Raw genomic sequence first — 16,380 nt, forward strand, 5'->3', positions numbered from 1 at the left:
TCAATTCATTATCTTTCGAAATTGTCATCTTTGAGTTTATTTTGATAATTCCATCATACCAAAAAATTAGAACATGGTGTGTGTCCCGTAATTTGACATATGCTACACTGTATATAGATACACAGTATATACTGTACATATTGTATATGGCATATGATAGGCACAACTCAGCACTATAAGCGTATGCATCATGTCATAGGATGGCGTACATCAACTTTTTACGATCGTATGTTAACGTACATGCATGTTTAAAAAATGTTAATTTCATTAAAATGATAAATATGATCACCTATAATTCGTCAAAGTGACGAATTAAATTCTAGTTTGTAGTTGTTTTTACGGGTTGATACTAATAATAACTAAACGAATATTCTCGTAGTACCATTTTATACCATATTTTATAATAACGACTATACGAAAACTAAAACTAATTGATTAATTTCTTCTTTAATAAAATATTACTACTATTTCTAACGTTATTACAATTATTAATATATTAATATAGACCTACATAAAAAAACCTATTGCTATTATTATTGATATTGTTTATTATTACTATAGGCGCGCCTATGCCTGAACCTATTAGGCCTACCGGTTACGGTATGCACTAAATATTATCCTTATTTAGGCTATTTATTAAATAATAATATATTACGAACTGAGGCCTACTATGTAGTAGGCCTATGTGGAGCCACAAATCGTTAAACGATATATAATTTAGTTCTACAATTTCACTGAACTCTAAGTATGTGATCGTAAAAATCATATATTTTATGATATTAATATCATAAATAATTTAATTATACAATATCAGACTAAAATAGAAGAATTTTAGTTTTGCTAAACGGTCATAATATAGACTGAAACATAAATTAAATGTCATATACAGTAATAAAAATAAGAAATTGTGTCGTTGGAATTCTAATATACGTATATTTTTTAATATTCATGAGAACAAATTATATAATTTTTTTCATGTGATTTTAAAATAAGTTGGAGTCTTTAATATGCTACAAAATGCACTAGGGTTTCGTTAATTAAAAAGTTGCTTAAACGGAAAAATTTCGATTTACCAAATGATACATCTATGGCTTGATAAAAAATATGATTAATTTGTTAGCTGGTATAAAAACTGCGATATCTCCGTGAAAATTTACTCGATTTTTAAACGTTTTTTTCGAGAAAAAAGCTGAAAGAACAATGAACAACTGCACAAAGGTCATGCTTCACTATGATGTATTAGAAACTACTGCACAGCCTCTGTTTACTTTTCTTGTCACCGATGTCATGCCTGGCTTCTTCCTTAATTAGGGTGTTACGTAATCAGAGCCTACTCTGCAGCGAGCTGCACGGGTAAACAGGATGTTCTTCAAAGAATTGTTATGGGAAGTTTATTATCCTATGCTTAAGCACTACCGCACAGCATGATACTAATTGGATTAACTGGATAGTTAGGCTGTGTTGTGCCTCCTCTTATTCTTTACTCCATGGTTAGTTCAATCTTTTCATATAGAGTGAATATAAATATTTTGACACCAAAATAGTTTACTTACACTTATTGGTTACCAAAATAATCCCAAACATGGATTCTAGATATTACCCACAATTTACTGTATATAGATAACTGTCCAACAATCAGGTGTGCCTTGTACTATGTAGTACAATTAAATTAAAAAATTCTTACCCAGTAGTGAGTTGCTCTTCAAGACGCCTGTATTTGTATCCTGCATTTACGTCAACTTTTCCATCCCGTGAAGCATGTGTAGCATCAATAGTTAACTGCTGACATGGACATTTTAATTTATTCTAAAAGAAAGTAGACATATTAAAAAAAAAACATAGTTGATTTCCATTCCTTTATTTTGGTTTTTGTTACAATAATAAATTCCAACTAATGGTTTTTCTCAGTTTTCCTGTCTTTATAATAGACAGGATTACATTGTCCATGAAGCCTAAGAGCTTGTCCATCAGCAATAAATGTCCGCTCTTCCAGATCGCAATTAGGTCATTTTTCTCTGAACCAGGGAGGTCCCTGTCTGAGTGTAGCCTACACTGTATTGTTATGACCGCGTCGACCATAGGGTTGTCATTGCCTTTAGAAGCATGGACAATGCACACAAACAATGTATTATTTGCTAACTCCTATCTAAAGTAAGAAAACGACAATTAGAATCGGTTATTCAAATTTGGCCAGACATCCGCCGACGAGACGGACTGTGGGCTCATGCAGACCTTTAACATTATTATTACGACATGTGTAAAGAAAAAAGCTCGACCAGAATTTGGAGTGGAAAAACAGCGCCCGGGAAACAGATACTATTTATTGTCATCAGACACTTTCATGAACGGCCGTCCTGAGTTTAAGATGCGAGAGGTTGCGCTAAAACAGGGAGTATCGCGATTTCATGTCATGTGACCAAAAAAAGTCTGTATCAACCACTGTCTTCTTTTTGAACGACTGACTGAATGTTCTGACACTATATTTAGAATGAATTTGCAACGATCTTTTTTTTTGGCATCATTCCTGTATCGTCTGAACTCACTATATTGTTTTTATTAGTTGGCCTTATTCATTGAGGTTTAAAGATAGTGTACATATTTTTGTTTTACAGTTGTCGACAGACAATAAACAGGGTCATTCAGGGCTCATGCCTGAATGGCTTTAGAGTAACTTTTACATTAAAAACTCTCTACAAAATTTACTTTACAATCAAAAATTCTTCTCTCCTCTTACAAATGTCCTAAATTCTTATTCTATTGGATTACAGTTTCTATTAATAGTATACCTCTGGAATGTTCCTATTTGTTCTTTTATTAATTATATATTGTTTCTTAATTCTATACATACACTTATGTTCTAAAACAGCAATCCTCAAACTGTTATTTCGCTGCCTAAAATCTGGTTTCTGAAATCAAACCGTGGCTCAAACTACCCACCATGCTGGGGCTGAGGTACGGAACATTTTTAAGAATATGGGCCTGTAGGTCCCCGGAAATTGCATTTTAATTTACTTGGGGAGTAAACTTGTGTTGATGATCCACCGCAGTCCAGGGTTTCCCCTTCCCGTTCACACAAGATTTTACATTACATCGCGATTGAAACTTTAGGCGCACATCCATTGTTTGGTACAGTATGGTTATAGTAGAGCAGTTAACGCCATAAAAATAGCCAAGTTGTGCACTTTATTACCAAAGCATGAAACTTTCCACAAAGTTTCTTTGATGTATATAGATTTCAAATATCGGGGGGTGCCAAGTGTCCAACGTCCGGTAAGGCGGCCATCTTGATTTAAAAATGGCCACCATAAAAACAAAAAGTGTTCATATCTTGGCAACTATAAACAGTAGAAACTTGATTCTGGTGTTAAATTGTTCACAAACCACATATTTCTATTTGCTCTAATGAAAAGTTTCGTCCAAAAATGACGTTTCCTCCAGTTTGACCTTTGACCTCTTATCTGTATATCTCAGTAACTACTGATCATTTTCAATCGATTTTGGTGTCATTTTGTTCAGAATAGAGACATTTATATTTGTAGTAATGAAACATTTTCACATAAAATCGACTGGAAATACAATTTATAACCTTTGACATATATAATTATGTGAACATACTGTATGTGGTTTACATTGGTACAAATGCACCTAATTTTTTTACCGAAATAAATGACACTTAGGCCTAACGCAAAAATGACCAGGAATTATTATTCTGAAATTTTTACTTTTGATGTGATAAGATAGGCATAAAGTATGACAGATCACTGAGCTCATCTATGCCGACTTGTTTGCTAAACTGTGATGTGTCAATTGTTAGATAAAAGTGTTGGCCCTCTCTCCTTCATCTTTTCTTTTTTTTTTTGTAATGTATTATACCAATGGACAATTGTCTGAAATAAAAGTTGAATTGAATTGTTATATGCCAATTGGAAATATTTTTGATGTAAAGTAGCATTCTTTCGTTGGCCTCTTTGATGTTGAATATGAGACAAGTTCGGAAAGTTCTCATTTTCATGAGTTAAGAGAAGAGAACACCGTCTTTCAAAGTACTTACTACAAACTTATCCTGCATTTGTGTAGTAGACCTACTTTCATTAGTCAGAAACTCAGATAATTCTTGTTCATTTTCGTTGCATCTAAAAAAATGTACTCCATTTGTATGGTAATGGGGCTTGGCTGTAAACCTTTCATCTGAATCCTCTTCCTCGATTTTCTCTAGTCATTGTTTTTTTAACAAAATCCGAACCAAATCAATTTGTAAAAGACATCTCAATATAATTATTCAAGTAATCCTCAAATTAGTGACATGATGGACCTACAATATACTGTTCTGTACAAGACCTTTAGGCATCCACCTGTGGCCTTTCACTTTAAAGGTCTTAGTCTTCTAATCATACAAGAAACAATAGGGAGGTTTCGCAACCTTACGAATACGATAACAAAAACGGATACGTCACACATTTGTGAAACTTTTGAGCTGATCCCCATTTCATATTCGTAAAGCGTATTCGTGTTGACGAATATCACCAGTCATATTCGTAACTACAAAACGAGTATAGTTTTTGATCTATTTTGCACATTTTGCATTTGAATCAGGAATGATTCATGATTATAATATAATTATACTTTTATTGAAAGTAATTTACTAAAGTAATTTACTAAAGTAATTTACTAAAATGCCAGGTAAATTTTGATAAATAGCAATTTTTAAAGTCTTCACTCGCTTTGCCATGCGAAACAGATTTTTACTGGCTTACGAAAAACGAATACATGTGCGTGACGTATCCGTTTTCGTTATCGTATTTGTAAGATTGCGAAACCTCCCTATTGTCTGATTTAATCAATCAAAGTAGTGGATCCAGACAAAGAAGGGGGTGTAAGACCATCCACAGACAAAGAAGGGGGTTTAATACCATCAACAGACAAAGAAAGGGGTGTAAGACCATTCACACACAAAGAAAAGGGTGTGATACCATCAACAGACACAGAAGGGGGTATAAGACCATCTACAGACAAAGAAGGAGGGTTAGGACCATATTAACCGAGGAAGCATACAAAAATAAGATGCAATCAAAATAGGCCTACCACTTGGAAAACAATAAATTGTAGAATAACTGAGTCTTAATTGTTGAAATATAAAGGGTTCTTTGTAAGGTCATTAATAATATATTGATATAAACATGATCATCATACTATTCATTTGACATTCAAATACAGTCTATCTCGAAAAGAAGCTCATATTATCACCTTTTCGAGGTTTTACGGTATTCCATAACATGTATGTTATTTCCTCTGTCAAACCATTAAAACTTATAGCGAATCAGAAGGTGCCAACATCATTGAACTAATGGTACCACCAAGCACAATGTTTACCAATTTTATGTACTATATACAATTTAAGTCCATTAATCATTTAATACTAGCAATTATACCCGCCACAGGGCGGATTTAAAAATTAGTTTAAAGCCTTCTCAGTACATAACACCCGACGCCAGTATCTCCGTATACGCACCAACCTCCACCCCTTAATAACACCCCACACTCTTTCCAGTGAAGGACAAATTCAATTAAACTTTAGCTTCAAATTGAGAGGGCATACATAGCTATGATAGGCCTATGTCTTAAGTACGTTGTAAACTTTGTAAATGAGTAGGTGTCATATTGGCTGATAATTAAAATATATAATGTTGATACTGCGGTCCCCCCGGCCTTCTTTCTCCTCTCACCATCGCAGCCGCAACAAACCTTACCTCCTCCCCTGGACAGTTTAAATGTAGGCCTAGTAAGTTTTCGTTGTACAATTCAATCATATAGGCCTAGGCTACTTCATTACGCCAGTATTTTCGCTCCTCCTCCCAACACACCCCAGACACCGGGTGATGTTTTTAAGACGGTTCCAGTACAAATTATGTTAGCCATCACTCCCAACCAATAATCTCTCAGTGGCAGTTTTCAAATGTAGTTTAAAACATTCCCAGTTTCGGTCATGGTGATAGGCCTACATCCCCACCCCAAAATCCCAACCGTTTCCCAGGAATAATTAAATACTGTAACATTTTCCATTCACAATTCTGGTCAATTTGATAGCCTACTATTCCTAACCTAAGCAAAATCCCCACTATCCCCTTAACCCCAACACCCTATCTCTACTACTCCTACCTAAGAAAAAAATCCCCACTATTCCCTGAACCCCAACTCGTATCTCCCAACGCCCCTCTACCACAATGGGCGTTTTTTTTCTTGGAGGCATGGTGATGTGTTTGAACACAGTAACAGCAAAAAAATCCCCACTATTCCCTGAACCCCAACTCGTATCTCCCAACGCCCCTCTACCACAATGGGCGTTTTTTTTCTTGGAGGCATGGTGATGTGTTTGAACACAGTAACAGCAAAGACACAGGAATGGATGTCTGTAATGAGCCAATCCAAGAGATCGATACATAGCTGGATATGGTTAAAGTACTTTGCTAAATGTGTAATTGAATAGGTGTCATATTGGTTAATGAATAAAATATGTATATCTATATCTATATTTCCCCAAACACCTTGCTGAGGATAATTAAAATACTGTAAAACTTTTGTAGTATAATTTTACAATTCGATAGCCTACAACCCCGAGCCCTAGCAAAAAATGACATCACAAACCACCACACCACCCCCCGCCCCCACCCCTCCCACAAAAACCCCAGGAGTCGGGGGAATTTTTTTAAATGTAGTTTAAAACCTTCCGGGTACAATTGCCATCATTTTGATACCCCATACGTATGGTTACGTGCAGAAACGGAAATTTGTATAACGAACAAACATCGAAAGTGGGGGTTTTGACCACATTTTGGTCCCTAACATGGATCCTAGGTGGCGGATGATGTTGAAATATAGCTTAGAACATTCCCGGAACAATTGCGGTCATTTTGATACCCCATATGTAAGATTACGTGCAGTAACAAAAATTTGTATAACGAACAAACAGACAAACAGACAAACTCTCTCACTTATAATATAGATATAGATAATTACGCCTATCAGGTCAAAGTTCAAAATTAGGTGCATTTAAAACCAACAAAAACCACATACAGTATATTCACATAATTAAAAATCAATAAATAAATGTCAAAGGTCATAAATTGTATTTCCGGTCATTTTATGTGAAAATGCTTCATTACTACAAATATAAATGTATTTATTCTGAACAAAATGACACCAAAATCGATTGAAAATAACCAGTAGTTACGGAGATATACAAACACGAGGTCAAAGGTCAAACTGTAAGAAACGTCATTTCCGGTAATTTTTGGACGAAACTTTTCATTAGAGCAAATAGAAATATATAGTTTGTGAACAATTTGAGAGCAGAATTAAGTCTCTAATGTGTATAGTTGCCAATATGTGAACATTTTTGGTTTTTATGGTGGCCATTTTGAAATCAAGATGGCCGCCATACCGGACGTTGGACACTTGGCATCCCCCGATATTTTGAATCTATATACATTAAAGAAACTTTGTGCCAAGTTTCATGCTTTTGTAATAAAATGCACAGCTCATGTCATTAACTGCTCTACTATTACGATCAATGGAAATTAAACCAAATAGACCCAACTCATAACCATGTATCATCAAACACCATTCATCACCACAACATTTCATTGTTTGTAGGAACAAGGCTTTTGATGCTAAGAAAACATTACCATAATTTTTTGTTTATTTCTCGAGCCCAAATTTGCGGTAGTTTTTGTGAACATACTTTTAGAAAGTTAAGGAATCGTAATTTATTCCATTCCCCATTCTTTCTGAGCTCAAAACTCTTTTGTGGAGTTTTAAGGGGCTAGTATACATGGATGTGGTAATAATCAACAATAATAAACAACAAATCATAATAACATAGAACATAATAATAATAATAATTGATAATGGACCAACAACATCCATGTCAATTTGTTGGAATGGTTCACTAATTATTGGCATAATTATTATCATCTCTGGGCATTTTAGAACTCTGTTCCTGTGATGTATGTGCTTATTGTGTATGTATATGTATTTATGTGTGTATGTATATGTATTTATGTGTGTATGTATATGTCTTTATGTATAATACGGAACTTTCGAGCTTTGCTCGACGCGATTATGAGACCTTGTTCCGACTATCAGCACTGTTTTTATAATTGACAGTATGATGATTTATATATATATATATATATATATATATAATGTATGTATATGTATATGTATATATGTATATTTTTATGTATGTTACAACTGACTAACTTTATCAATTGATTCATAGTTATACATAATGAGACTCTGTTTTGAGCAGTTTAAAATTACATTTTACGCTCAACCACGTTACTTACTATACCTCAATTTTTCTAAACTCTTAATTTGTATTTGTTCTGTGTTTTGTCTGTGTTTTTTTTGTTTCTATTTAAACCCTCATCAACTGCTAGTCAATTTGACGACATCGACCCGGACAATCATTTTTTTAATAATCAAAATATTTCTAATTACTATTTACCAAATGAATTCACAAAGAAATTCAATAACAATGAATTTGAAAATCGTTTCTCTTACAAAAAAACTTTGAATCTATTTCAAGTTGCATTCAATCTCTTAATTTTGACTTTGATGTCATTTCGGTAACTGAAACTTGGATGGACTGTGTTAGTCCACTTATTCATTTACCATTTTATTCACTAGTTTTCAAACCCTGTTCATATAAATGCGGAGGTATCAATATTTTTATCAATAATAAGTGTCATTATAAAATTAGAGATGACTTACCGTAACTCCTTTAACCTATCTTTGTGAATCTCAGTTTATTGAAGTTGAAACCGGAAAAGAAGATATAATAATCGGAACTATATATAGACCTCATGAAATTTCTATTCCTTTCTTTACACAGAACTTTGAACTCCTTATTAAAAACATAACGAAAGAAAATAAAAAAATATTTCTCCTCTGTGATTTTAACATTGACTTACTCAAATTTGAATCGGATAACAATATTAATGATTTTGTTCATTGTCTTTTCAACAATTCTCTCATTTCGCTTATTCATAGACCGACACGCATCACCGAACATTCCGCTACCCTAATTAACAACATTTTCACTAATGATCTTGAATCGTCTGTTAGTGGTATCATTATTAATGATGCTACAGATCATCTTCCTGTTTTTACAGTGGGACAGCCAGTCGACAAATCGTGTCAAATTTCGACTCGGAGAGGGCGCCCTACTTTTCTAATTTAGTTCAAAATTGCTAAATTTTAGGGTGTTGGAAAAACACAATATTTGTAAATTTAGCTGATCATCGGAAAAATATTGTTAGTGAAATAAATTCATAAATGGTTTTAATATATTGTCATGTAAAATTAAATGTATTTTAACAAAACGATAATCTGTAATTTAACGGCAAAATCAACCAATGTCTTTTTTTCGAAATTGTACCCTAGAAAATCATTAAAATAAAATATTTAGAAAAATTGAACAGTCCTGAATTTAAAATCCCTGTTAGAAAAATTAATAATCTACAGAATACGATATTAAGATACAAAATTCGGTGGTTGGGATGCAGCTCCGACTATTCAAACTAAAGGTACCACTATTTGTTCCATCGAAAACTAGCGAAACCGCCATTTTGTAAACACATCGTCATCGTGTTTATGAATTTATTTATATCGAACGATATACGCGATGTTTATAATTGTCCGCGTATAAGAATTCATATAAATAAATACATTCCAATACAACGTATATTATTACTTGTTTATTTATCACAGTATACATTTTAGTTGAGGAATATTTATCAATAGCTTTTATACGAGTCCGAGGCCTAGCCATATTAGCGACCGATTGTTCCAGGGGCGGAAAGTCACTTAGTGACGTTGTGATCGGGCGCGTCGGGCCTAGCTAATATTAATAATATGACCTGAAATAAGCGGCTAACAAGAACTGTTATATACTTGCTTACAATTGTTTTGTTATTGATGAACAAACAAGCAATTAGATTGAATAACAAATTATTTATTCATTTTTTTTTTGGTAAAAACATGTACAAACTAGTACTGTATAATATAAATTATAATAATAGTAATATTAAACTAATACAGTATTAATAAAATATAAAATAGGCCTAACATACAATAAATATTCAATTTTTAAGGTCTACCACATGACAATAACATAATTTACAGAGTATAGTGTAGTAGGTTTGCATTCAACATAAATATTTGTATTGTAATTCATCTAAATCCTCTGCAACATACATATATATTTGTAATTCAACATTTTGTTTTAAATAATTAAATTATAGTTTGGGTATGACAATGTCGGTAGGTACCGGTGTCATCTTTTTATCCACTTCACTCTCAGTTTGAAGTCACAAAAACTCTGCATCATCAACAACGATTCCTGAAAGTGTCAGAAAAAATAATAAATATTATTTTTAAAAAAATGTTAATGTCTGGTTGTATATATAATTATAATATTATATGATGACATAAAAGTAAGGCAAATGGAAGCTGTATTTTATTAATTAAATTACAGTATTTACTATTATTATTTATATAATCTAGGCCTACTTGTACTAGTAGCCTGCTAGGCATCTATTGAGCCTAATAAATCAAATAATAAATGAAAAACAAAATAATAATATTAATACTGATTGGAAAAAAGTATTTTTTTTGCGGGGATCAGATCACCAGGCTAGGCCAGGACCAATGATACTCGTAATCAGTACAACTTAACGACTATCGGATCAGCATCAACACAGTACAACACACGTCTCGCTATCGCCTATACTGACACACGTGTCTCGCGTTGCCGAAACCACGCTCACAGCTAGAAAATGTACCTACCTTTCGAGGCCTGAGAATACACCAACAAATTTTGAACAGGATAGAAATATATCATACTCGATTAAACTAATATTATTCTTGATAAAACAATTGATTATAATTTTTTTAATTTGTTGGGATGCACCTCCGACTATTCAGAAAATGGACAACAAAACAGTAGTCAAATCGTACCACATTTATAAATTTCACGAGTCCCGACTTCAGTCGCCGAATGTATTGTATTAGCTTCGGTTTCTTTGAAGGAAACCGATTGGTTATTCAATAATACTTATTAGGAAATGCTTTTACCATAATAGGTAATGTTGGGCGGTTCTTAAATATTCATGAGAGCTTAAAATAAAACAGCACTTATTTGCTAGGCGACGAAAAATCGTGGTTTCAGTTTTCAACGATAGGTGGCGCTTCAAAATCGTCAATGCGGAAGTAAGTCGATTTTACACGATTTAACGGTCAAAACGCGAAGTGGCTTTCCCACTGTTTAACATCAGTTCAAATAAACCGAGTAATCGAGTTATCAATACCAATCTTATATTTAGAAATACTAGTGAACACAATATCCTTAATTTTCGTAATGATTTATCAAATTTTCCACGGAATGATGTCGTGAGTACGCAAGACACAAATCTGCCATATGACACATTTATTAATAATTTTACCACTTTATATAATAAACACTTTCCTTTAATTGAACCATCCAAAGCTAAAGTTAAACTTAAACCATGGATGATCGATGGACTTTTGACCTCGATTTTGTACAAACAGAAACTTTATTCTAAAAGTCTACGGCATCCAACACTTTCTAATATATACAAATATAAGCGTTATCGAAATAAATTAAACAACCTTTTAAACACTGCTAAATTGGATTGCTTTTGTGAAACTTTTACTAAGCATGTCATCAATTCTCTTCTTAAGTCAAATAAAAATGCACCTACCGATATTGAACTTTTAGCTGATGGAAAATTAATAAAAGAACCTTTAATAGTAGCAAATCTATTCAATGATCACTTTACAAATATTGGACCCAACCTTGCTAGAAAAATAAACAATGACTCTGATAAAACTTTTCATCACTTCTGACATCCCCCTATTCCTAACTCAATTTTTCTTTCACCTGTAACCGAACAAGAAGTGCACAAAATCACAAATTCATTTAAAAGCAACAAGGCTTCTGGCATCGATGACATTTGTGCTAAAGTTATCAAAAAATCCATTGACACTATTCTGTCTCCTCTCACTTACATTTTTAATTTATCTCTTACATCTGGTGTTTTTCCCAACTCCCTGAAAAGTGGTAAAGTTATTCCAATTTTCAAGAAAGGTAGCAAGTCCGATCCAAATAACTATCGTCCAATCTCCATCCTTCCCTTTTTTTCAAAGATTCTTGAAAAGATTATTTAAAACCGCGTCTATAATTTTATAAGCAAGCACAATATTCTTTATAATAAACAATTCGGATTTAGGAAAAACTATTCTACGTCTTTTGCGTTAATTGATTTAACCAACAACATTATTGATGCAATTCAAAACAATTCTTTTCCCTCTGGCTTGTTTATTGACCTGTCGAAAGCTTTTGATACTATTGACCATCATATTCTGATTACTAAACTTTCAAATTATGGTATCCGTGGTGTTGCTCTTAAACTTTTAAACAATTACTTATCAAATAGATTTCAATGTACTTCTGTTAACAATCATACCTCTGATCTTAAGCCCATTACCTGTGGTGTTCCCCAAGGGTCCTTGCTTGGCCCTCTTTTATTTCTAATTTACATCAATGATTTACCAAACGCCTCAGATATCCTTACCTTTTATCTTTATGCAGATGACACGACTTTATTTTATAAAAGTGTTAACTTTCAATCAATTTTTCATACTTTTAACCAAGAATTAATTAATATTAATGATTATTTTAATGTGAATAAACTTTCAATAAACCTAAGTAAATGCAACTTTATGTTGTTTGGAATACGTCATCAAAAACTGACCGACGAGTCTCATAAAATTCTGATTGGTGATCAAGTAATTCCCCATGTTAAGCAAACCAAATTTTTAGGTGTTTTAATTGACCAAGAGCTAAATTTTAAAAATCATATAAAAGAAATTGAATTAAAAATTTCTAAAAACATTGGCATACTTTCTCGTCTTTCTTCCTTTTTACCGTCTCACATTTTACGCAATATTTACTGTTCCTTTATTGTGCCTTTTATTAGTTACTGTAACATTGTATGGGCCAATAATTACCCCTCAAATCTTAATAAAATACACGTCCTTCAAAAGAAAGCTGTTCGTCTTATCTCGGGTAACTCACGTCTTGCTCATACTAATATGATATCCTTTTTATAACCTTAAACTTTTAACTGTGCACGATATTAATAAACTCCAACAATGCATTTTCGTTTATGAACATATTAATTCCAAACTGCCTTCTAACTTTTCCTGTAATTTTTTAACTAACTCTGAAATCCATTCGTATAACACAAGAGCATCGCGGGACCTTCATCTTCCTCAACCTAAACTAACTAAAATGAAACATAACATTCGTTATAGTGGTTTTAAACTATTCAATAATCTACCTCCCGAAATTTCATCATCGTCTTCTAGCAAAATGTTCTCTTTTAAACTTAAAGAATATCTTATTTCAAATTATAATTAATTGTTTTCTCTATTTTGTAATATTTTTTTAACTTTAGAAATGTTTTTGAAATTGCTTCCTTTACTGTAGGTGTGTGTGTGTGTGTGTGTGTGTGTCTGTTGATCTATATGTGTATGTGTAGTTATATGTTTACATTTATATATATAAGTATATAATCTTCTTACATGGCTTCCCAACATACAAGTTTCAATTGGATTTTTGTTTCCAATTGATCGATACTTTCTTGGGCTTTTTTGCCTCTTTCATTTTGTATATAACTGAATCATCTTTTTTTTTTATACATTATGATTTACTGTATTATATCTCTAAAAAAAAAATATTTATATATAAAATATCAGAAATTATAATGTTTTTACTCAAATATGAATGAAAGAAATAAATGTTTATTTGAATTGAATTGAATTGAATAGGAATCTTTACTTTAAATTTTTCTAACAACTCTCGTTGATTGTTACAATTACTCAATCACATCGTTTCTAACAGGCCAAAAGAATCTCTGCTTTATTCTATCTTATGGCTACCAAAATAACCTGCCAAAGGAAAATCATAAATTAGCTAAAACTAGGAAATACTTAGGTAAGCCATTACAAATTATTATTATTATTGCATACTGTTATTAAAAGATAATTAAAGATCAGTGAATCTATAGCAGATCGTAGTGTTGTGTTGCCCAGTAACCAGCCTAGGATTCGTATTTTTGGTTTCTAGACCTATTTTTCTTGATCCTCATCATACAAATTAGTCTAGGTCTATATATTAATTTATTTTGTCATTTGAGGCAAAACAAAAAATTTCAGTTATTATGTAAGCGATATTGAGAAATGGGTCAAATGCCATACTTCCGGTCATTTTTCTGTAAAATGTTACATTAAAGCATAAAATATGTACATTCTGTATAAGTCTGTAAAATATCAACTCTTTAGCATTAGTGATTTTCGAGATATGGGACTAGTAGTTTTTGAGATATGGTAACCATGTAATTTCACCCTAATTTGCATATTTTAGCTAATATGCATATTATCGGGATGAGTGATAGAGGTGTGATGCTCAAATTTTGATCTCCTTATCATATGTCACCACTTAAAGAAAAATCTCTCTTTAGATTTTCTAGGCTAATAATGTAAAAATAAGAAGTAGTTCAGACAGAAAATATATAAATTGAATTACTAATACCTTACAATTGTCTGTACAGTCACAACATATTAAAAAGTTAGTGTCTGTATTTATGACTGCTTTCTTGCATTTTCTATATGTAATGTAAAGGTAACTTTCATCAGGTCGTCCATAATCTATTTCGTTCACGAGCATTACCGGAACCATTTCTGCACCATGGGATAAATCCTTGATTATAACTTTCGCTTCTTTTCCCCATAGAGTTGAGCGTCCTGCACTTCTTGGAATTGTATAGATGAATGGATCAAAAGTGAAATTATCAATAGCAAGATATTTCATGTCAGTCTGCGTTACTGAAGAATTAAATGGATATTTAAAATTTAATTATTAGGTAGCCCAATTGCTTTTAAGGTTTACGACAAGTAAAATTAATAAATTAAAAATATATATAAATAAAATATAATTCCAAAGGCAAAAAACTGAAAAAATGACAATGCTGTGGGTATCAGTGGCTGGATCTCAATGGAGATACCAAAAAAAAAAAGCAAAAAGCTAAATCAAAACAATAAAATAAAACAGACAGAGAAGTTAGCAGAGCTTTCGGGCAACACTTCATTAGTGCAAGTGAATAAAATATATAAACACTACTGGTACAGAATTTAATTCTAAACCATCCGGTGATATACAGACAATTACTTAATTTGAAACGATAAAGAAGAGGAAATCTGTGAGAATGAGAAAAAGTAATCCCAACTGGATATATATAAAAATAATATTAAGTCAACTCCGCCTAAGTCGAATCTAATATGAATTATATGGATTTGTTTTTTAAAAAATGCTAAGCCAACTCACTAGCCTCGCCACGGCTAGGACTAGCCTGCCTGCTTACACAATGAGCTTACATGATTTAGCCACCATTAAAGTACCTTTTTCATTAAATTTAAAAAAAAATGCCTTTTAAAACAGCACTTTTTCCTTGAAAATTTCAATCGAACTAGGGCCATTTTAGAATCCAGAAGTCAATGTATGTTGTATTTTTTGCTTTTATTTTGAAATTATAGAGGTTAATTTTAGACATAATGATACAGCAAGAACCATAGCTCTGCTGTGCATGTAAAACGGTGGCGAGATGACTTTTTTTTAAAACAATGCAGTTTACAGTTGTTACAAAGGGTTAAATTTTTAAAATCATAAAATAGGCAAATTCTAAAACATATATGTAAAATTTTTTTTTGTAATTTTTAAAAAATTTAAATTATCTAATAATAGTCATCATAGCTGTGGCAAAAATTGCTATTAATATCTCATCATCAATCGGTATACATTATTTATATTGCCTTCTAGCACAAATGAGTGCCAAAAACCAAAGTCTATTCATACAATTTGCCTAAGAGAACCAAAATGATCCCACATAATCACCTCTCTTGTTTGTTTATCGAATTGCGTATGTTTCGGGTGGCTTTTAGTGTGTTTTTCGACTTATACAATACTTACGCTAAGTCGACTTAAGAGGAGTTGACTGTGTATGAATAAAAATAATACAATTGGTAATGCTTGTCTAAATACTCTATAATAAACAAATGAAACTTACAGTATAAATCAACTTCCTCAAGATTTCTCTTTAAAAAAAATTACATTAAATTATAAAATAATATAAACAGAGAAAGTGAAGTGTAATACAGGTTTTTGCTTATCAGTGTGTACTACTAATGCTTGTGAGTGGGGTTGGCCAATTAATTTAGAAAAGCAAACAAAAACAGTAT

The 16,380-nt window shown here is 32.3% G+C and overlaps 1 protein-coding gene across 3 annotated transcripts in view; it reads right to left on the reverse strand.

Annotated features, from left to right (window-relative positions):
* LOC140040727 (histone-lysine N-methyltransferase SETDB1-like) overlaps positions 1 to 16,380 on the reverse strand; it is a 373,841-nt gene that overhangs the window by 194,371 nt on the left and 163,090 nt on the right. For 2 of the 3 annotated variants that reach the window (XM_072086874.1, XM_072086877.1), the window contains exons 14-16: positions 16,209 to 16,236; positions 14,678 to 14,970; positions 1,685 to 1,806 (exon numbers count right to left, since the gene is read on the reverse strand). In XM_072086874.1, the coding sequence (XP_071942975.1) occupies positions 1,685 to 1,806; positions 14,678 to 14,970; positions 16,209 to 16,236 (443 nt within the window). The remainder of the gene's footprint in view (positions 1 to 1,684; positions 1,807 to 14,677; positions 14,971 to 16,208; positions 16,237 to 16,380) is intronic. The other variant, XM_072086876.1, reaches the window with a different exon arrangement.

Source organism: Antedon mediterranea, chromosome 2 (assembly GCF_964355755.1).
Source record: "Antedon mediterranea chromosome 2, ecAntMedi1.1, whole genome shotgun sequence".
Classification (NCBI taxonomy): Eukaryota; Metazoa; Echinodermata; class Crinoidea; order Comatulida; family Antedonidae; genus Antedon; species Antedon mediterranea.